General features: G+C 45.5%; 1 protein-coding gene across 2 annotated transcripts in view; it reads right to left on the bottom strand.

Annotated features, from left to right (window-relative positions):
• The window catches only part of EDARADD (EDAR associated via death domain), an 83,146-nt gene that overhangs the window by 50,591 nt on the left and 11,382 nt on the right, over nucleotides 1-21,173 (bottom strand). Inside the window, exons 1-2 of one of the 2 annotated variants that reach the window (XM_061404917.1) lie at nucleotides 15,713-16,609; nucleotides 1,854-1,912 (exon numbers count right to left, since the gene is read on the bottom strand). In XM_061404917.1, coding sequence (XP_061260901.1) covers nucleotides 1,854-1,912; nucleotides 15,713-15,743 — 90 coding nt within the window. In that variant the 5' untranslated portion in view covers nucleotides 15,744-16,609. Of the gene's footprint in view, nucleotides 1-1,853; nucleotides 1,913-15,712; nucleotides 16,610-21,173 lie in introns of those variants that run through there. The other variant, XM_061404918.1, reaches the window with a different exon arrangement.

Here is a 21,173-nt window from a genome sequence, read left to right as displayed (position 1 = left end):
GGCCACGTGCCACTGAAGGAAGAGAGAGGAGGGGAGCATCTACAAGCCCAGGGACACCACGAACTTCTGACAACTGCCAGAAGCCAGAGACACAAGGCAGGATTCTTCCCTGCAGCTTTCAGAGGGAGCACAGCCCTTGATTTTTAGTCCATTTGCAGGACCTTGTCAGGCAGCCCCAACAAACGAATACAGAGAAGCTGCAGTAAAGGTAATTTGTCCTGGAGTCAAAGAGGAGTGAGGAGAGGCAGCCAGGACTCAAGGTGAGCCATAAGGAGGGGGCCCCCAAGGAAGGCAGACCCTGGTGTCAGGGGATCGAGTGGACAGCAAGACAACCGCAGGTCAGGCACTGTGAAGGGTGGATTAAGTAACCCTTTGGCAGGGGTCCCCAACCTCTGGGATCTGATGCCTGATGATCTGAAGTGGAGCTGATGTAATAATAACAGAAATAAAGTGCACAATAAATATAATGCACTTGAATCATCCCCACACCACCCATCCCCACCTGGTCTGTGGAAAATTTGTCTGCAATGAAACCGATCCCTGGTGCCAAAAAAGTTGGGGACCGCTGCTCTATAGAACCCATGGCTTTAGTAACAGGCTACGCCTGAGAGGATCATAAGACCTGGCCACGGGGTCATTGTGTACTCTGCTTTTACAGGAGTTCATAATTGCAGTGTCTCAAAGTTTGATTCCCTACGCTGTCCACACTTATTAAACTGGGCTGTAGTTATAATATAAGGCCATGAAGACAAACATTTCAGGTCTCTAAGGCATTAAGGTGCCTTGTGAATCACCCCTTTTTTTTGGCTGTGCTGGGTCTTAGCAGAGGAGTGCAGGATCTAGTTCCCTGATCAAGGCTTGAACCCAGGCCCCGTGCATTGGGAGCACGGAGTCTTAGCCACTGCACCACCAGGGAAGTCTCCACCAAAGACTTAAAGACACTGAACTGAAATATCTTGAGAGCATTTTATGCCATTCTAACTAAATTAATACAAATTCTTCATGACTCAACAGATCTCATCCTCCGGATACTTTGAAAAACAGGAATGGATCTCACACTGCATGCACAGTAACACACGCGATGCTGTCAAAGGCATTTATTTGGTCATAAGTAGGAGGCAATATCGAGTAGGGGAGCAGGGCTTCTTCAGTCTGGCTGACTTTCTACAAATCAGCTAATTGCCATATCCTCATCTCCAGTAGAATAATAAAATCTTTTATCACAGCAGACACACCACAGAGTGGTTATGGGATGGTGGGGCAGGGATCCGAAGCCAGCTGACGGGTTCGAATCCCACCTGGCCTGCTTCCAAGTTTGGCAACTGCCTCACCCCTTGAGTCTCAGTTTTTCATCTACGAAGCAGGCAATGCTTACCTTTCAGGACTGTTTCAGGGGTAAAAGAGGTAATTGACAATGTATACCCACCTACATATGGGCAGCTCTCCATTACTGTAAGGTGTTCATATTTTTTCTTTCAATCTCAAGCTATATATTTTGATTTCTGAAGAAGGGGGTCATTAAAAATAGATAGTATTAAAATTAGACAAGCAGAGACTTCTCTGGTGGTCCAGTGGTTAAGAACTCGCCTTCCATTGCAGGGGACACAGGTTCCATCCCTGGTGGGGAAACTAAGATTCCACATGCCACATGGTGTGGCCAAAAAAAATGATAAATTTAAAATAAATAAAAATACATATTTAAAAAGACAAGTAGATAAAGACCTCACATAATCTAAGAAGAACATTCCTGACATGTGCAAAACAAGAACAGAGTCTAACACCAATAACAAAGCGGGGGGGCGGGGGGTGGGGGAATCAAAGTCATCACCATTAATGTAAAATGCGTAACCTACCGTATTAAGGGATGTAGTGCTAGGGTCCGTGTCTTCCACTGGTTCCTTTGCCAAATGATCTGTAAACAAAACACAATGAGAGAATTTTCTATAACTTATAAAGCACAAATGTATCCTTTGATAACTGTCTTCATATAAATGCAAGCTACCCCCCCCCCCCCGTCAGTTTGGAGAGAAACTTACTTTCGATCATTAGTAGAGACAAAATAAGAAAGAATGGGTTCAGTCTGCATCAAGAAAGTGATTAAGACAAACTACATTAAAAAAAAAATTTGGATTTCGCTGGTGGTCCAGTGGTGAAGAGTCCATCTGCCAATGCAGAGAACACAGGTTTGATCGCTGGTCCTGGAAGATCTCACATGCCGCAGGGCACCTAAGCTTGTGAGCCACAACTGCTGAGCCCACGTGCCCTAGAGCCTGCGCTCTAGAACAAGAGAGGCCACTGCAATGAGAAGCCGGACACCGCAACTAGAGAGTATCCACTGCTTGCCACAATCCACTGTATCCACTGAAAGCCCACCAGCAGCAGTGAAGACCCAGCACAGCCAAAAATAAATAATAGTAAAAAAAACATATTTTGTAACAGTTTACTTACAAATGTCTACAAACACTCAGAGGTACAAATAACTACAAATGATGCACACATGATATTAATTAATGACTCTTTTACACTTTGGATTTTGAGACAGGCTGGGACCTAGGACTCTTTACTGCAGTGCTCACACCTGACAAATACCTCCTTGAGCAACAAATACAAAGAAAGTATAAGGGACTGAAAATAACTGTGTGTATGTGTAGTTGGGGCAAATTATGAACAGCATACAATAAGGAACACAAAAAGGGCAGAAACCAACGGCCATTTCTGAGGCGCTGGGAACAAGGCAGGGAACTGCATATGATCCCTGCACACAGCACCACCACGGGGGTGGGCAGATCACTGAAGCCAGCCCTCTGGTCCATCCCCACCCTCGCCCCACTTAAGGAACTAGCCTGCCCTCTGTAGAGAGCAAGGGCACCTGTTTTCTTGTTTTCACTCCAAGTAAAGAAAGCCTTGCCTGAATTCCTCATCTGGTCTCTTACCAGTTTCTATTGATTAAAAGACAAGGAAGCCTTGCGCGCTGCAGTCCACGTGGTCCCAGAGACTCCAGACACGACTGAGTGACTGAATAACAACAACTGATTAAAGAGTCCAAGGACCCAGGTCAGCAACGATTTGATTATAACTTTGAGAAAGAAAATTAGAGAGAGAAAAGCTCCCCCTTTACTAGACACTTTAGGAAGCATCTGCCTGGAAACTATCTTGCTCAATAACCATATCTGAGTGGGATACTCAGTATTGGTGCAGTCAGCACACAAGCTGCAAAACCCTAAGCGGCAGCCTTAGACCAGTCCAGATTCAACTTTCATTTTTCTCCCAAATCATCATGAAGTACATAATGTGGCCCAGGTCCTAGGTCCTGGGAATGCCTTGGGGCATCCAAACAGGACTGGACAACCTGTAGAGGTTTGCTCCTTCTCCCTAGATGTCTTTCATTGAGAATGTGTCTGTACTTTTCACATTCTTCTCCCTGTGGGTGTTGAAAATGCCCAAAGGAAAAGTCATGTGAAGGGAACATCTCTTTACCTGTTTTATGATAGGCTACAGTCAATGAAGAGATTAAAGGAGGTGGCCCAGAGGAGTGGGTGCAGACGGAGAGAGCTTTTGCCAGTGTCCCCCCATGGAGCAGGGGACAGACCCCTGCAACTCCACAAGTAGGGACTGTGCCCTTGTCCCTGGCAAGATCACATCACAGAATGCACAGAGGGGGCTAGCCCCTGGGTCCCAGGGCTTCCAGCCCCAGCAAAGAAATCCCGTGATGTGGGTCTGGCACAGAAACAGAGGGCTCCTAGATCTCAGAGTCTTCTCAGGCTTGGACTCTGATGCACAAAAAATTCAAGGCCCCTCCTTTTCCAAGCGCCATATCATCCTCTTAGAGTCCTGTGTTACACTAAGGAAGGAGCCCAGTTCAGACTGAAATGGAATTTCCTGCCAGCCCAGCAGACAGACTCAGACTTGTGTTTAAATGGATATAAAGACAGTAAGAAGAAACTGTGTTGCTAACTCCGTCTGAGTTTACAGGACTCCTGCTGCCCAAACAACAGACAGTTATAACACAGAGCACATGGTGTGAAGACAGTAGAAATGCAGAAGGACATGGAAACACGTGGGAGGAACACAAGCCTGACCTGGGGTGCCCGGTGGAGAGAGAAGAGCCTGCACAGGAAGTGATTCCAGAGTCTGGAAGGTTGAGTTGAAGCTAGCCAGGAGAAAGAGTCAGGGAGGGGAAAGCATTCTTGTCTAGAGGGCGAAGCATACGCGAAGGCTTAGAGATGAAACAGAACATGACACATTAGTGGTCTTCAACTAGGTCTAGCCAGACACTTGGATTTGCTTTTCCAGTTTTGTTTTTCTATCCTTCTCATGTTCTGGCTCTTGGATAGGGAGTGGGTAGCAGAAGACACACTGAGGAGCCTCAAGTCCCTTCTTCCCTCCTCCAATCACAGCCTAGTCTCAACCATTTCATTTTCCCTAAAGTGTATCTGAATGACAATACCTTTTTTTTTTTTTTTTTGGCTGAGTGGCTTGTGGGATCTTACTTCCCTGATAAGAGATCAAATCTGTGCCCCCTGCAGTGGGAGCACAGAGTCTCAACCACTGGATGGCCAGGGAAGTCCTTGGATGATAATACTTTAAATGATTATCTCCACCACGGGTGTGGAATTTTAGCAGGTATCCTGTGCAGGTATCCTATGACACGTAGGGTTTCTTTCCTATAGAGACATTAATGTGAGAGGAAGTAAAAGGAAAAAAATAAAGAAGAAAATGGAGGAGACAGCTGGGAAAAGGCAGAAATACCCACAAAGCAGCAGTGAGGATGCAAGTGAAACAGTTAAAGGGAAGGCGCACAGAGCTCTGGGAGAAGGCGTGGGTCTCGCCACCACACCACTGAGACCTAGTAGTCTGAGTAACACGGTGACCCTGCATGACTCGCATAATTGTTCTCAGCCTCAGGCTCTTCCCCTGTAACACGAGGGGGTCCAGGTAGCTGGTTTCCACACCCAGCTGATCAGCGTTACTCTGGTCCAGGTTTGGGAATGATTCCCCTTGAGAATCTGCGCCTCAGAGGGTGATGGGGTGAACAGGAAAATATGGATTGCCAACAACAAGTGTTTGGAAGCCCAAAGGCTCTTGCTTTGGTCTGAAATCTCTGAGAACAAATGAAATTTAAGATGAGAAGGGCAAGGAGAATTTAATTTTTGTCGTTGTTGTTTTCGGAAGGACAACAGCAGAGCGAGAGGGCAATCCAGCAAGGCAATGGGTTTCAGTTCAGTTCAGTTCACTCGCTCGGTCATGTCTGACTCTTTGCAACTCTATGAACCGCTGCACGCCAGGCCTCCCTGTCCATCACCAACTCCCAGAGTCCACCCAGACCCATGTCCATTGTGTTGGTGATATCATCCAACCATCTCATCCTCTGTTGTCCCCTTCTCTTGCCCTCAATCTTTCCCAGCATCAGGGTCTTTTCCAATGAGTCAGCTCTTCCCATCAGGTGGCCAAAGTATTGGAGTTTCAGCTTCAATATCAGTCCTTCCAATGAACACCCAGGACTGATCTCCTTTAAGATGGACCGGTTGCATCTCCTTGCTGTCCAACAGACTCTCAAGAGTCTTCTCCAACTCCACAGTTCAAAAGCATCAATTCTTCAGTGCTCACCTTTCTTTACAGGAGTTGGCGATGGACAGGGAGGCCTGGCGTGCTGCGATTCATGGGGTCGCAAAGAGTTGGACACGACTGAGCGACTGAAATGAACTGAACTCTCACATCCATACATGACTACTGGAAAAACCATAGCCTTGACTAGATGGACCTTTGTTGGCAAAGTAATGTCTCTGCTTTTCAATATGCTGTCTAGGTTGGTCATAACTTTGCTTCCAAGGAACAAGCATCTTTTAATTTCATGGCTGCAGTCACCATCTGCAGTGATTTTGGAGCCCCCAAATATAAAGTCAGCCACTGTTTTCACTGTTTCCCCATCTATTTCCCATGAAGTGATGGGACTGGATGCCGTGATCTTAGTTTTCTGAATGTTGAGCTTCAAGCCAACTTTTTCACTCTCCTCTTTCACTTTCATCAAGAGGCTTTTTAGTTCCTCTTCACTTTCTGCCATAAGGGTGGTGTCATCTGCATATCTGAGGTTATTGATATTTCTCCCGGCAATCTTGATTCCAGCTTGTGCTTCCTCCAGCCCAGCATTTCTTAAGATATACTCTGCATAGAAGTTAAATAAGCAGGGTGACAATGTACAGCTTTGACGTACTCCTGTTCCTATTTGGAACCAGTCTGTTGTTCCATGTCCAGTTCTAACTGTTGCTTCTTGACCTGCATACAGATTTCTCAAGAGGCAGGTCAGGTGGTCTGGTATTCTCTTCTCTTTCAGAATTTTCCACAGTTTACTGTGATCCACACAGTCAAAGGCTTTGGCATAGTCAATAAAGCAGAAATAGATGTTTTTCTGGAACTCTCTTGCTTTTTCGATGATCCAGCAGATGTTGGCTATTTGATCTCTAGTTCCTCTGCCTTTTCTAACATCGGCTTGAACACCTGGAAGTTCACGGTTCACGTATTACTGAAGCTTGGCTTGGAGAATTTTGAGCATTACTTTGCTAGTGTCTGAGATGGGTGCAAATGTGCAGTAGTTTGAGCACTCTTTGGCATTGCCTTTCTTTGGGATTGGAATGAAAACTGACTTTTCCAGTCAGGTGGTGAATGCTGAGTTTTCCAAATTTGCTGGCATATTGAGTGCAGCACTTTCACAGCATCATCTTTCAGGATTTGAAATAGCTCAGCTGGAATTCCATCACCTCCACTAGCATTGTTCATAGTGATGCTTCCTAAGGCCCACTTGACTTCACATTCCAGGATGTTTGGCTGTAGGTGAGTGATCACACCATCATGATTTTTTGGATCATGAAGATCTTTTTTGTGTAGTTCTCCTGTGTATTCTTGCCACCTCTTCTTAATATCTTCTGCTTCTGTTAGGTCCATACCATTTCTGTCCTTTATTGAGCCCATCTGTGCAAGAAATGTTCCCTTAATATCTCTAATAGTCTTGAAGAGATCTCTAGTCTTTCATATTCTATTATTTTCCTCTATTTCTTTGCACTGATCACTGAGGAAGGCTTTCTTATCTCTCTTTGCTATTCTTTAGAACTCTGCATTCAAATGGGTATATCTTTCCTTTTCTTCTTTGCTTTTCGCTTCTCTTCTTTTCACAGCTATTTGTAAGGCCTCCCCAGACAGCCATTTTGCTTTTTCGCATTTCTTTTTCTTGGGGATGGTCTTGCTCCTTGTCTCCTGTACAATGTCACGAACCTCCATCCATAGTTCATCAAGCACTCTATCAGATCTAGGCCCTTAAATCTATCTCTCACTTCCACTGTATAATCATAAGGGATTTGATTTAGGTCATACCTGAATGGTCTAGTGGTTTTTCCCACTTTCTTCAATTTAAGTCTGAATTTGGCAATAAAAAGTTCATGATCTGAGCCACAGTCAGCTTCTGGTCTTGTTTTTGCTGACTCTATAGAGCTTCTCCATCTTTGGCTGCAAATAATATAATCAATCTGATTTTGGTGTTGACCATCTGGTGATGTCCATGTGTAGAGTCTTCTCTTGCGTTGTTAGAAGAAAGTGTTTGCTCTGACCAGTGCGTTCTCTTGGCAAAACTCTATTAGGCTTTGCCCTGCTTCATTCCGTACTCCAAGGCCAAATTTGCCTGTTACTCCAGGTGTTTCTTGACTTCCTACTTTTGCATTCCAGTCCCCTATAATGAAAAGGACATCTTTTTTGGGTGTTAGTTCTAAAAGGTCTTGTAGGCGTTCATAGAATCATTCAACTTCAGCTTCATCAGCATTACTGGTTGGGGCATAGACTTGGATTACTGTGATATTGAATGGTTTGCCTTGGAAACAAACAGAGATCATTCTGTTGTTTTTGAGATTGCACCCAAGTACTGCATTTTGGACTCTTTTGTTCACTGTGATGGCTACTCTATTTCTTCTAAGGGATTCCTGCCCACAGTAGTAGATGTCATCTGAGTTAAAGTCACCCATTCCGGTCCATTTTAGTTCTCTGAATGTCGACATTCACTCTCGCCATCTCCTGTTTGACCACTTCCAATTTGCCTTGAATCATGGACCTAACATTCCAGGTTCCTTTGCAATATTGCTCTTTACAGCATCGGACCTTGCTTCTATCAGCAGTCACATCCACAACGGGTTTAGAACTAGTCTTTGAAGCCCTTTGAGGTCTTTTATTATTATTATTATTTTAATTTATTTATTTGGCTGCCTCAGGTCTTAGTTGTGGCACATGGGACCTTTCATTGTGGGGTGGGGGTTCTCCAGTTGCAGTACATGGGCTCAATAGTTACAGCAAGTGGGCTTAAGTGCCTCTTGGCATGTGGGATCTTAGTTCCCCAGCCAGGGATCAAAATTGCACCCCCTACATTGGAAAGCAGATTCTTAACCACTGGACCACCAGGGAAGTTCCATTTTTGTTTCTGTTTTTTATTATTTTCACTCAAATGGTGGTAACTATACCAGCCTCTGACTTGGACCAGGCTGGGTCCAAGTTCTTCCTAAAGTGTTAGTGTCAAATCTGCCCACAGACCCAGAACCCGGCCCGAGGGGGCCCCCTTTGTGCTTGTTCTCCCAGGCCCATGTTGTGTGCCCAAAGATTATCTGGAGGAGGACTGATCCTGGTTATTTGAGACCAGTCTAGCAGTAAGCGTTTGTCCTAAAGTATTTTCTTAGAGCTCTTGGACCCACATGTTGACAATATTATTAAGTATAAAATAAAATAGTTTACTTTGAAGCTTTAAAATGTTTGTTTTTACAGGCCCCAGGTAACAGCAGGCTGGGCCCCCAGACACGGTTCTGATATCAGACAAGACAAGAGCACAAAGGAGCTGACACAAAAAGAAGGACCACATGAGCTCCAAGGTGCAAGGCCAGCAGGTCAGTAGGGGCTGGTGGGACCTTTCTACTGCTCCTGGCTGTCACTATACTCTCCCAAAGTTGCCTCCACTCTCCTGGATCGGTGACTCTACATGAGGCAGTGCATGCTAAGTCGCTTCAGTCATGTCCAATTCTTTGCAACCCTTATGGACCATAGCCCATGAGGCTCCTCTGTCAGTGGGATTCTTCAGGCAAGAATACTGCAGTGGGTTGCCATTTCCTCCTCCAGGGGATCTCCCCAACCTAAGGATCGAACCCCATCTCTTACATCTCCTGCAGGCAGGTTCTTTACCACTAGCACCCCCCACAAAGCAGAGATCACCCCAAATGAGCTGGTAACTGACCAAAGTGGATTTCACTGCTGGCAGTGAGAAGATGTTTCATTCATATGAGCATCTCCTGGGGAGCTCCTCAAAAGGTATGAGCGAAACCCAATGGTGAACTGATGTCACTGGGCAGCTGGAGGGACACCCAGCCTGGCTCCCAGAGCCCCAGGTGAGAGCAAGTGAGGCTGTCACTTACTTCTCTGAGCCTCAAAATCCCAATCTTCACTATTCAGGGGTGAACAGAGAGCCTCCATATGCTCTTCCAGCTTTCTGAGTCCATGAGTGGGGACTTCCCTGGTGGCCCAGGGGTTAAGACTCCACATTCCCAATGTAGGGGGCATGGGTTCGATCTCTAGTTGGGGAACTAGGATCCTGCATGCTAATAAATAAATATTCTACATATATGTATATAATTTTTTTTAAGTCCATGAGTAGTGAGAAGTACAGGCCCCACAGGAAAAGGAGCATCTTCAGGTGACGGTCACAGGAAGCCCAGTTACAATTACAGCTCCCTCTTATACAGTGCCCCCGGGGCTGCCTGGTTTACACAGAGTCCCAGTTCATTCTCAGAGCCACTCTGAGAAAGGACCATGCTTCTCCTTTATCCATACTCAGTGCCCAAAGTCACAGGGCAAAGGAAAAGCCAGAATTTGGATCTGGGACTTTCTGACTTCAAAATCTGCCTGTTTTCCACTACCTTCAGGGTGCCAGAAGTGGTCCATGCACTGACCACCTGATGACACGCTTTCCTGGGGGGGAGGGAAAGGGGGATCTCTGTGCCCAGAATTTCCCTTCTTGTAAGGGTACCAGTCACATTCCATGAGAGCCCACTCTAATGACTTCATTTTGACTGCTTCTGTAAAGACTCTATTCCCAAATAAAGTCACATTCTGAGTTATTGGGGGTTTGGATGCCAACAAAATTTGCGGGGTGCAGGGAAGAGTTCAACCTGTAACGATTCACTCTCGGGCCCTCAAATTCATGTCCTTCCCATGTGCAAAATACACTCACCCAACATTCCCCAAAGCGGTCATCATTCCAGCATCAACTCTAAATGCAAAATCCCATCTACCCATCATCCACTCAAAGACCCAGCTCTCATCAGCTTCCAGATGAGAATTCCCAGGAGCCCTGGAGCCTGTGGACTGCAGCTGGCAGCCTCTCCACCAGGAATGATGGAGGAGAGCTGCCCAACACAGAAACACAGACACGGGTGAGTTGCCCAAGAGCAGCCCGGTCATGTCCAGACATCTCCCCTTATGAATCACATTAGATAAGGGCCAAAAGTTCCTCGAGACAGATTTTCAGAGGAAGTTCAAAGATCTCCTCTAAAGATGTTCTTTCAGGGAAACAAAGAGGAAAGCGTGTCACAGCTTACTGGCTTTCTCAATTCTCAGGAGCCAAGACAGTGGGGCCTCTTACACTTCTTAGGGAAGAATTAAAGGCAATTCTTTGAACCTGTGATATCAGAGTTAATTTATTTTTCCTTTGTTATTATTTTCGTACCTAAGCTTTTCTTTTGACCTACAGCTGTTTTCACTCCTGAGTCTAAAGGAGCCCTAGAGCCCTAACCGTATTCGGGATTACAGAAGCTCTCAGGGTAGGAGAGCTGTGTAATCTTCTTCCCCGTCTTAGGCAGCCCTGCTCTGTCATCCTTGGGCCTCAGAGCAGGGGCTGAACAAGCTGAGAAAGAGCCAGGGATCAAGAAGGTGTGCCTCTGGATGGTGGCCAAGCTGAGGGGGTCCAATCGAAGAGGGCGCGGGAAGCGAGAGGAGAGGAAGAGATGAACCAAGGGACGGAAAGGAGACACAGACGAGGGGAAAACACTTGGGTAGAGAGAAGAAAACTTAGAGGCATGGTGAGAAAGGGAAAGAAATGAAGTGGGCATTGGAAAAACCCATGGGAAGGGGAAGGAAAAAAGAAGAAGGAAGGAAAATCGCAGCCTGTCACCACTTTCTGGTGGATGTGGAGGAACCGACTGGCCTAGCTTTGATAACAAGGATGCTCCCACTTTAGCCCTGGTTTAGTGCTACTGGTGTTTGCCAGAGGACAGGGTGCCACCTCAGACCCATCCAAGCCAGGAAGGCTCAGAGGGGTGCAAGAGAGGTGAGAGGCCACCTACGGGGCTGTGCTGAGCCAGTCTCTAGGGCCAGGGCTCCCAGAGAGCAGCTCCACTGTGCAGTGCAAACAAGATCCAGAGAACGAGCAAAGGTAGAACGTACCCTGGTGTGCTGCGGCCCAGGGCACTTAACTCACTGCAACGAAGCAATGAACTCTTCTACCTCCCCAACTCCCTTGACTTTCAAAGCCTCCTTCTTTCTCTCCTTAATATCTGTATGAACGCAAACCAGATTTTATTCACATTCGGCAGGCAATTCTGACTCATTCCACGTTGGATGGTTTATTAGTGGTAGAGATAGAGACTGACTACACTGTAACCAGCATGACTATTTTCCTTCCAATGTAAATTTTTTTAGTGTAAAGAGTTGTTTTTTAAATTAAGATCATACAGTATAATACTATTCACCTTTGTTATATGCATGTGGATATACAAAGATTTTTATTATTTTTCAACTTTACAAGGTGACCCAGTTAATATATCTAACTCAATGAATCAGTTTCTAAGATGCCAACATGGGAAGAGCTTTTGCTGCCCACAGTTTGAGGCATTGTGCAGTTGCTAAGTTGTGCATGATTCTTTGAAACCCTACAGATTTTATCACACCAGGCTTCCCTGTCCTTCAACATCTTCCAGAGTTTGCTCAAACTCATGTCCATTGAGTCGGTGATGCCATCTATCCATCTCATCCTCTGTCATCCCCTTATCCTCCTGCCTTCAATCTTTCCCAGCATTGGGGTCTTTTCCAATGAGTCGGCTCTTCGCATGAGGTAGCCCAAGTATTGGAGCTTCAGCTTCAGCATCAATCCTTCCAGTGAATATTCAGGGTTGATTTTCTTTAGAATTGACTGGTTTGATCTCCCTGCAGTCCAAGGGACTCTCAAGAGTCTTCTCCAACACCACAGTTCAAATGCATCAATTCTTCAGCGCTCAGCCTTCTTTATGGTCCAACTCTCACATCCATACATGACTACTGGAAAAACCATAACTTTGACTATAGGGACCTTTGTTGGCAAAGTAACATCTCTGCTTTTTAATATGCTAAGTTTGTCATTGTTTGAGGCATAGGTAGTTACATTTTATATTTTCCACTCATTTGCCTACAAAGGTCCGTATAGCCAAAGCTATGGTTTTTCCAGTAGTCATGTATGGATGTTAAAAACTGTACAATAAAAAAGGTTGAGCACCAAAGAATTGATCCCCACAAACTGTGGTTCGGGAGAAGACTCCTGAGAGTCCCTTGAACTGCAGGGAGATCAAACCAGTCAATCCTAAAGAAAATCAACCCTGAATATTCACTGGAAGGACTGATGCTGAAACTGAAGCTCCAATACTTTCACCACTTGATGGGAAGAACCAAATCATTGGAAAAGACCCTGATGCTGAGAAAGATTGAAGGCAGGAGGAGAAGGAGATGACAGAAGATGAGATGGTGAGATGGTAGGATGGCATCACCGACTCAATGGACACGAGTGTGATCAAACTCTGGGAGACGTTGAAGGACAGGGAAGCCTGGTGTGCTGCAGTTCATGGGGTTGCAGAGTCGGACATGACTGAGCGACTGAACAACAATTCATTTACTGAGATGATAAGTGTTTAGCCAAGGCTTACTATGTGCTGTGTATGGGCCCGGGTGTTGGAGATAAACTGTCGAGCCTTCTGTCTAAGAACTCATAGTTTAATGGGGGAGAAAGACAATGGTGAAATTTCACGGCTAGAAATGGTGACAAGCGCTGGAAGGGTGCACCAAGAGTGTGTAACATGGAGCCAGATCTATATTCATTTTGATCTGAAATCTGAATGGTAAGCAGGAGATAACTGGAGTGGGGTGATGAGCGGACAGGAGAAGGAAATGGCAACCCACTCCAGTATTCTTGCCTGGAGAATCCCATGGACGGAGGAGCTTTGTGGGCTACAGTACACCGATCGCAAAGAGTCGGACACGACTGAGCGACTTCACTTTCACTTTCACTTCTATGTGCAAAGGCCAGGAGGCAGGTGGTCCAGGGCTCTCGAGGAAACAGAGGAGGTGGCATGGCTGCAACGCAGAGAGACAGAGCAGGCTCACCAACTGAAGTGAGACCTAGAGGTCCATGTACAGAGTACACTGTTAAGGGACTGAGATAGACGGGAAAGTCAGCTCAGGTTTCTAAGTAGAGGAAGGACAGGTCTGAGTTGATATTAAAGCGTCACTCTAGCCACTTTCAGGTGATCAGGTTGATGGAAAGCAAGAGTGGGTGTGGAAACACAAGTTGGGAGGTCAGTGCAGGAAATTAGGTGAGAGAGCATGGTAACTAGGTTTGGGGTAGAGACGGGAAAATTCCATTTAACGAGTTCCACGTTATCACCACTTGTGGCTTCACTACAGAAATGAAAGGGGCAAGTGGGTGTGTCCTGTTGGTTATAGAAATGAAATGAGATGTCAGAAAGAAGTCATTTTTTAATCTTTCTTTTTAATGGAAGAACTCTATCTAATTGGTAGAATTCCAGAGTGGGAATGGACATGAGGGTATATTCAGATGCCTGAAGATGTTCTCAAGCATCTCTGCAAGTGACAGAGACATCTCTACTTAGGAGGGCTCCCCATCCTTTGTAGGAAGCCAAAAAGAGTCCACTATAAGTTTAGGTTCTACCTTTTAAAAGAGACAGGTTCATACCGAACGACATCCTTGGCTCTCTCGTCCTACCACATGTGCTGGGATTTCCAAGCCCCTTTGTTTCCGGTTGTATGCTTCCATCTTGGCTGGGCCACACAGACTAAGTACCATGACTGAAACTCTAGATCCTGCGATGCTATTGCTGCCATCTAAGATCCCACTAGTTGCCCCGGTGGCCTCATCATACTTTTGACTCACTGACGCTTTTATACGTGATGCTGTGTCCCAGCCCCCACCTTCTCCGGTGCCACTGACTAGGGGGGAGTGGGGGGCCCAAGCAGACTTCCTATATATCCCCATTCAACGGGTTCCTATAAAGATATTTTTGAATCTCCTTCACCATCATCATTTAATAAGATCTGAAACCACCATTCATAAAATCTAGCTTAACATCTCTTATACCTAGTCAGGTTTTCAGAAGAGGAGGTGGATGTGGAGGCGAGAGCTGGGGGACAAGGGCAGAATTTCTCCCTTAATTTCCTCTTGTTTTTTCAAACAATAAAAATGAGGGAGGAGAAGGATATCCAAACATTTATTTTCCATTTCTTATGGATAAAATGTTTACCATTCCCCACTTGAAGAAGAATTTAGATCTTCCTTCAAGATCTCCAGGAAGCCCTCCCAGATCTAGCACATCACAATGCCAATTTAGTGATCTTCTGACTCACCTCCAGGTACTGTCTGTCTCCTCCTAACTGCTCAAGCCCCAAGTGAACAATGAAACAGTCAAGCGCCCATGCTGCCCAAGAAATAAAACAGGAAACACGTCTTTAAGCAGTTCCATATACCTGGGTTTCTCTCTAACCTTTCCTGCCTCAAGGAGACTAGAAACAGCCCCAGTGTGCTCTGGGGAATACATCATTCATTCATTTGGGTGTTCAACAAACATTCATTGAGGATTAGCCAAGGTTATGGGAGAGGAAGGTCAGAGAATTCTCGAAGGTGAAGTCTGAGAAAGATTCTAAATTCAAGTGAGATTAACAGCTAGATCCTGACCTCAGGTACAAAACAGTGTTTTACGGTTCTTAACTTCAAGTCAGATGGAAGAAAAGGATGGATTCTGGCTTCAGGTACAAACAATGTTTAACGATAAGGACAGAACTAGCGGCCGTTCTAATCCAAGGCCTCTACAGGTGGGATCCCACAGGTGGGAGCCACCTCTTGGTTTTGCGGTTTACGAAATAGCTCCAAGAGCCAAAATTTAGAACCCAAAGCATTTAATAAAAGTGAAACGAGGAGAGAGGAGGAGAAATGAAAAAGCACGTGAGTGGGGAGAAAGAACGAGCTCGGGAGGAAGAAAAGCACCCCCACCCACCCCTTGCGCTCTCCTCTGCCTGAGAGGTTTGAGAGGCTTGTTTCAACCTGGCACCCTGGGTCCAGAACAAAGCGGCTGGGGCCACAGAGTGGGAAGAGGAAAGGGGAGTCTCAGGCATCCGAGGGATTGACGGGGGCTGCGGGGGGGCGCAGGAGGCGGGTGCCACCAGCAGCCGCTCCCTCGGGGCCCGGGCGCCTCCGGCGTCTCCTGATCCGACCTGAGCGACCCTGGGTGGGGCGCCGCGGTCCAGGGTGGTCGCAGGTCGCCCCTCAGGGCTCGCAGGGAGCTCGGCCCCGACAAACCTGCCGCAGCCGCTGGCACCTCCAGATCTCGCGACCCGCGGTCCCCGCTCCAGGTGAGGGCGCGGCGCGATGTCACCTTACCTGCGCGCAGAGGGTCGTCCGGAGAAGCCATGGGGGCGGGGTGGGGCCGACGGGCTCCCGAGGGGCCTGGGCGGCCTCCGGGACTGGGGAGGAGAGCCAGGTGCTGAGCCAGGGAGCCCTGCAGTTCCGACGCGCGGGGAGCAAATCTCAGTGACTCCGCGCGCCCCTCCTCCAGCGCCTCCTGCGTCTCCTCCTCCCTCTCTCCGCAGCTCTTCCCCGCGCTCACTTCCTGCTTGGCAATTAGCAAAGCCCCTGCCCGCGCGTCCCGATCCCCCCCCGCAACCCTCCGGAGGCGCGGGCGGGAACCCGGGTCCCACAGGCCGGGCGTGGGGAGGAGTCCCCGGCTGCCCGGGACTCCCAGCGCCCGCCACGGGCTCCCTTCCAGTCCCGCGTCCAGGTCCCCCCGGCAGGTCCCGCCGCGGAGCTCGCGTGTCTGCTGCCCGGCACCGGCGGCGAAGCAATTATTAATTAGCCTTAAAAGCTGGCTGCAGTCACAGGTAGCCCTACGGGCTCCTCATCTCGCCCTGAATCGGGACGCAACTTTCCTCCGCGCACAGGCCTGGGCTGAGATGCCTGGCGGCGATCTGATATTTAAACCATTTCCTGATCTTTAGGCAGAGAACGCCGCTGCATGATGGCACACGCTAATAATTTCTGTTTTGATTTTTCTTTGGCATTGGTTATTGCGTGACCTCCAGGTTAAGTGCAACACAAAAGGAGTGGAAAGAAGAAGCCTGATACACGGTCGCACAGCCTCGCTAGAAAAATAGCTTAGCACTCCCTTAGAAATGCCGAATCGGTTCTTTAGTAAACGAAAGTCTAAATACAACTTCTGAACTTAAATGCTATTTCCACCCCGGCCCCCCTCGCCCCCGACCGGCAGCTCTTAAATCTACATTTCAGTATATCCCCCTAGAAGTGAATTTCACGTTTTTGTCTCAAAACTGGCGGTAGCACATGGTACCCCAAAGGCCGAGAGTGGCCTTTGTGTTTGGAAGATTGTGTATGGGTATTTTTGTATTAAAAAATATTTAAAAGCAAAAAAAAAAAAGGTCTTTTAAAATTTTAATTTTCATTTCATTTTATTCCAGTTACGTGCGCACGACTGGAATCGCTTACTCAGAATATATATGATGGTTATATTTTAACTAAATTTAGCGTCAATCATAAATCTTTTATTATACAGTGGTTACAGGTAATTTAAAAGGAATCTCTTAAGGGTTTAAAATAATCTCTGTCTTTCTTCACAGGTAAGAATTGAAAGGTAGAAATTAACTGGAAAGAGATAACTAATAGCTTTTAGTCAATTTATCAGAAAGGAGTAGCATCTAGCTAAAACCCAGCTCTAAAAATGTGGGAAAGCAGAAAGTATCTATCATACATACCCTCTTGGCGACCAGAGGCCTGCTTAGTGCCTCTCCCCATCTGTTTAGTGGTCCTGAGGCCCATGGCACTCTCCAGATCGTTGCCTTATTCTCTAGAATATGCCATGGGAGGAACTAGAGGCTCAGAGAAGAGGGTCAAGCTGAATGTGGACCTTCTGATGGAGAGCTTGCTGGGGAATTTGTGGGTGGGAGGATGAACTTCCTTTTGGTCTGCCTTCTGATAGGAAGGGAAATTTTTTTAAAGGGTGTTTTAGCATCCATTCTGAGGTTTGGTTTGTGGTTCTTTACTTCTCATGAAGGTGGAATTATTTCTGAGGTTGGTTGTCAACAACTACATATCAAGTCAGGAACACAACCTCAAGCGTTGCTCTAAAGCTGGTTTGCTTTTCAAAACTCTGAATTCATTGTTTTATTACTCCCAGTCTTATTATATCAAATAGAAGACGGGTCGCAGAAACACACTTTAAGGTTAATTTTTTAAAAGAAAATGCACTATATGTAATAAAGGTTATTATTCCCTTTCATTCTATTTCCTTGTACCTGATCTTATGAATTGCAACCATAACCCCTCATTACCTTATTTTTCCCATGTGTTTTGTGAACTCTAAAGGCTAATGCAAATGGAACTATTTTTTTTAATTTACAAAAAACTAACTAAAGAATAACTATCATCCACCAGAGTTCCCAAAGTGCTCCCATACAATCTATTTGTTGTCACACTGTCCTGCTTTGGCTTCTACTGATGCCTGCAGAGTGTTTTAAAACATTCTTTAAAATAGACATTTTTTACTTTTCTTAATAGCACCTAAATTAACTCATGAATCTCAGAATCACAATAAATCACGAAGAGTCAGACATGCTGGGTTTGACTCATGGGTCTCTCACCAAGAGTTTGTGTTACTTTAGCTAGTAATCGAAACTCCAAATCTGTAAGAATGTGTAGGCTTGTGAAAGTGAAATGAAATCATGTATATATAAAAATCCCCGCCATGGATCACAGCCTTGTCATGGTGAAAGGGCTTTTGTAACTCAGATCAGATCAGATCAGATCAGTCGCTCAGTCATGTCCTACTCTTTGCGACCCCATGAATCGTAGCATGCCAGCCCTCCCCGTCCATCACCAACTCCCGGAGTTCACTCAGACTCACGTCCATCGAGTCAGTGATGCCATTCAGCCATCTCATCCTCTGTCGTCCCCTTCTCCTTCTGCCCCCAATCCCTCCCAGCATCAGAGTCTTTTCCAATGAGTCAACTCTTCACATGAGGTGGCCAAAGTACTGGAGTTTCAGCTTTAGCATCATTCCTTACAAAGAAATCCCAGGGCTGATCTCCTTCAGAATGGACTGGTTGGATCTCCTTGCAGTCCAAGGGACTCTCAAGAGTCTTCTCCAACACCGCAGTTCAAAAGCATTAATTCTTCGGCGCTCAGCCTTCTTCACAGTCCAACTCTCACATCCATACATGACCACAGGAAAAACCATAGCCTTGACTAGATGAACCTTTGTTGGCAAAGTAATGCCTCTGCTTTTGAATATGCTATCTAGGTTGGTCATAACTTTCCTTCCAAGGAGTAAGCGTCTTTTAATTTCATGGCTTGTAATTATAATTTGTAACTCAGTGAAGTTATAAATCCACCCAAGATGGACTATGAAGAAGGCTGAGTACCAAAGAATTGATGCCTTCAAACTGTGGTGCTGGAGAAGACTCTTGGGAGTCCCTTAGAGTGCAAGGAGATCAAACCAGTCAATTCTAAAGGAAATCAACCTTGGATATTCATTGGAAGGACTGTTGCTGAAGCTCCAATACTTTGGCCACTTGATTCGAAGAGCCAACTCATTGGAAAAGACCCTGAAGGGAAAAGGAGAAGGGGGTGGCAGAGTATAAGATAATTAGACAGCATCACCAACTCAATGGACAGAATTTGAGCAAACTCCAGGAGATGGTGGAGGACAGAGGAGCCTGGCGTGCTGCAGTTCATGGAGTTGCCAAGAGTCAGACACAACTTAGCAACTGAACAAGAATAACAAACAAATATATAAAAATACCTAAAAGTGCCTTGCTTATAGTAGGTACAAATAAACCAGCTACCTTCCCGCCTTCATTCTTTCCTTGGAATTTAACTTTACTGTGAGAAGCTCCTATTCCCTTTGTTACAAGAAATGAACCAATATTTGTTATAGTGTTCACACATAACATGGATCAATGGATTGATTGATAGCTCTGTATGCACCAAAGAAAATGCCAAGCCCTGGGAAACCAAAGTAAGAAAGCCCTGAAATTTTAGGAGTCAGATTTGCAAATACTCATCCACATTAGAACTGAGATGATGAAAGTTTAAAACAGGAAATGACATGTGTATAAAAAAAGAGACTGAAGACATATGTAAGCCCAAGTGGCTTGGTGGTTACCACCCTCAGACTGACAGTTTGCCATGGAAGCTTTCAGGCAAATTTTGAGACTTTCATTTATAAAGCTTTGAGTGGAGGGAAAACTGCTGGTCTTGTGTCTTTGCACAGACAATGACAGTGATCAGAAATGTTATCTTCAAAACGGGAAAACAGCAATTCAAAATATAGCTGATTTGATTCATCACTGAACTATGTTGCTTTTTCTCATTTTACATTATTTTGGATGTTATTAAATTTATGCAACCTGAGATAAAAAGTTATACTTCCTTATTTCAAAAGGTATGCATATTGTGAACAAATGAACCCAGTAAACTGGTTAGACCTGCAATGACAGCATGTGGATTTAGGACCATAGGAGACTCCTTACCTTCCAGAATGGGACAATCCCTCAGTTGAATTGATTTGATATTTGTATGTGTGGTGGAAGAGGCCCAAATGAGTGTTAGTAAGTTCATTTGAACAGGTATTTGCTGGTGTTTGACTAGAGTATGTTAAGGCAGTGGTAATGGGTCTCTGTTGTTTTTGCTATAAAACTTCTCATAGGAATGTCAGTTTTCTCCTGGAGAACCATCATTCCACAGTCAATCCATGTGATCAGGCAATGGCACCAACAGCCCTGCCTCCTGACTCTAAGGGTTGGCACATGACCCAGGAATAGCCTTTCTAAGCATTGCTGAATGAGCCAACAAGCCTGGAAGATGCATGGGGCCCTCAGTGGGACAGCTGGGAGATGGGTTTTGTTTTTTTTTGGCCACACAGCATGTGGAACCTTAGTTCTCAGACGAGGAATCAAACCCCAGCCCCGTTCACTGGAAGTACAGAGTCTTCACCACTGGACCTCCATGGAATTCTCAAGATGGGTCTTTACATACCCCAAGATCACAGAGCCTGTATGCAGTGGAAGAAATAAGCAGGAGTGAAATGTTTGGGAGGGAGAGAGCCTTGAATGCCAGACAAAAGCACCTGAAACTATTTTTCAGCAACAGGAAGCCAGGAAGCTAGTTTTTGAAAAGTTGCATGTGAAAATTGGTGTTTTTAGAGGATTAGTCTGGCAGCTGTGTGGAGGATAGGATGGGGTGAGGAGAGAATGCAGGCCAAGAACCATTTCATCTTTACAATACACTGTAATTTACTACAGAGGTGAATTTACATCCTTGTCCAAATGTGAGTGAAATTTACATTTGAAATTTTAAAATGGCCCTTTATTTTTGGTGACCTTTTTAAACATTCATTGTCTCACACCATTTGATTCCCTTGTAGGTTTGCATATATGCATAAAAATGATGTATTCCAAAATGTTAACAGAGGGACTGAAAAACTTAAATAAGGACAATATTATCATTTTTGCTGATGTGAATACTGTTTGACAGGGACACAATGTCCTGCTGCATATGTTAAAGCAGAAATAGTTCTTTTTTATTGGAATACAGTTATGTACAATGTTGTGTTAACTTCTGCTGTACAGCAAAGTGATTCAGTTATACACATATATACTCTTTTTAATATTCTTTTCCATTATGGTTTATCTCAGGATACTAAATATGGTTCCCTGTGCTATACAGTGTAGGTGTGTGTTAGTCCCTCAGTTGTATCTGACTCTTTGCAACCCTATGAACCATAGCCTGCCAGGCTCCTCTGTCCATGGAATTCTCCAGGCAAGAACGCTGT

Source organism: Bos javanicus, chromosome 28 (assembly GCF_032452875.1).
Source record: "Bos javanicus breed banteng chromosome 28, ARS-OSU_banteng_1.0, whole genome shotgun sequence".
NCBI classification, from domain to species: domain Eukaryota; kingdom Metazoa; phylum Chordata; class Mammalia; order Artiodactyla; family Bovidae; genus Bos; species Bos javanicus.
This window is presented reverse-complemented; position numbering and strand designations above follow the sequence as displayed.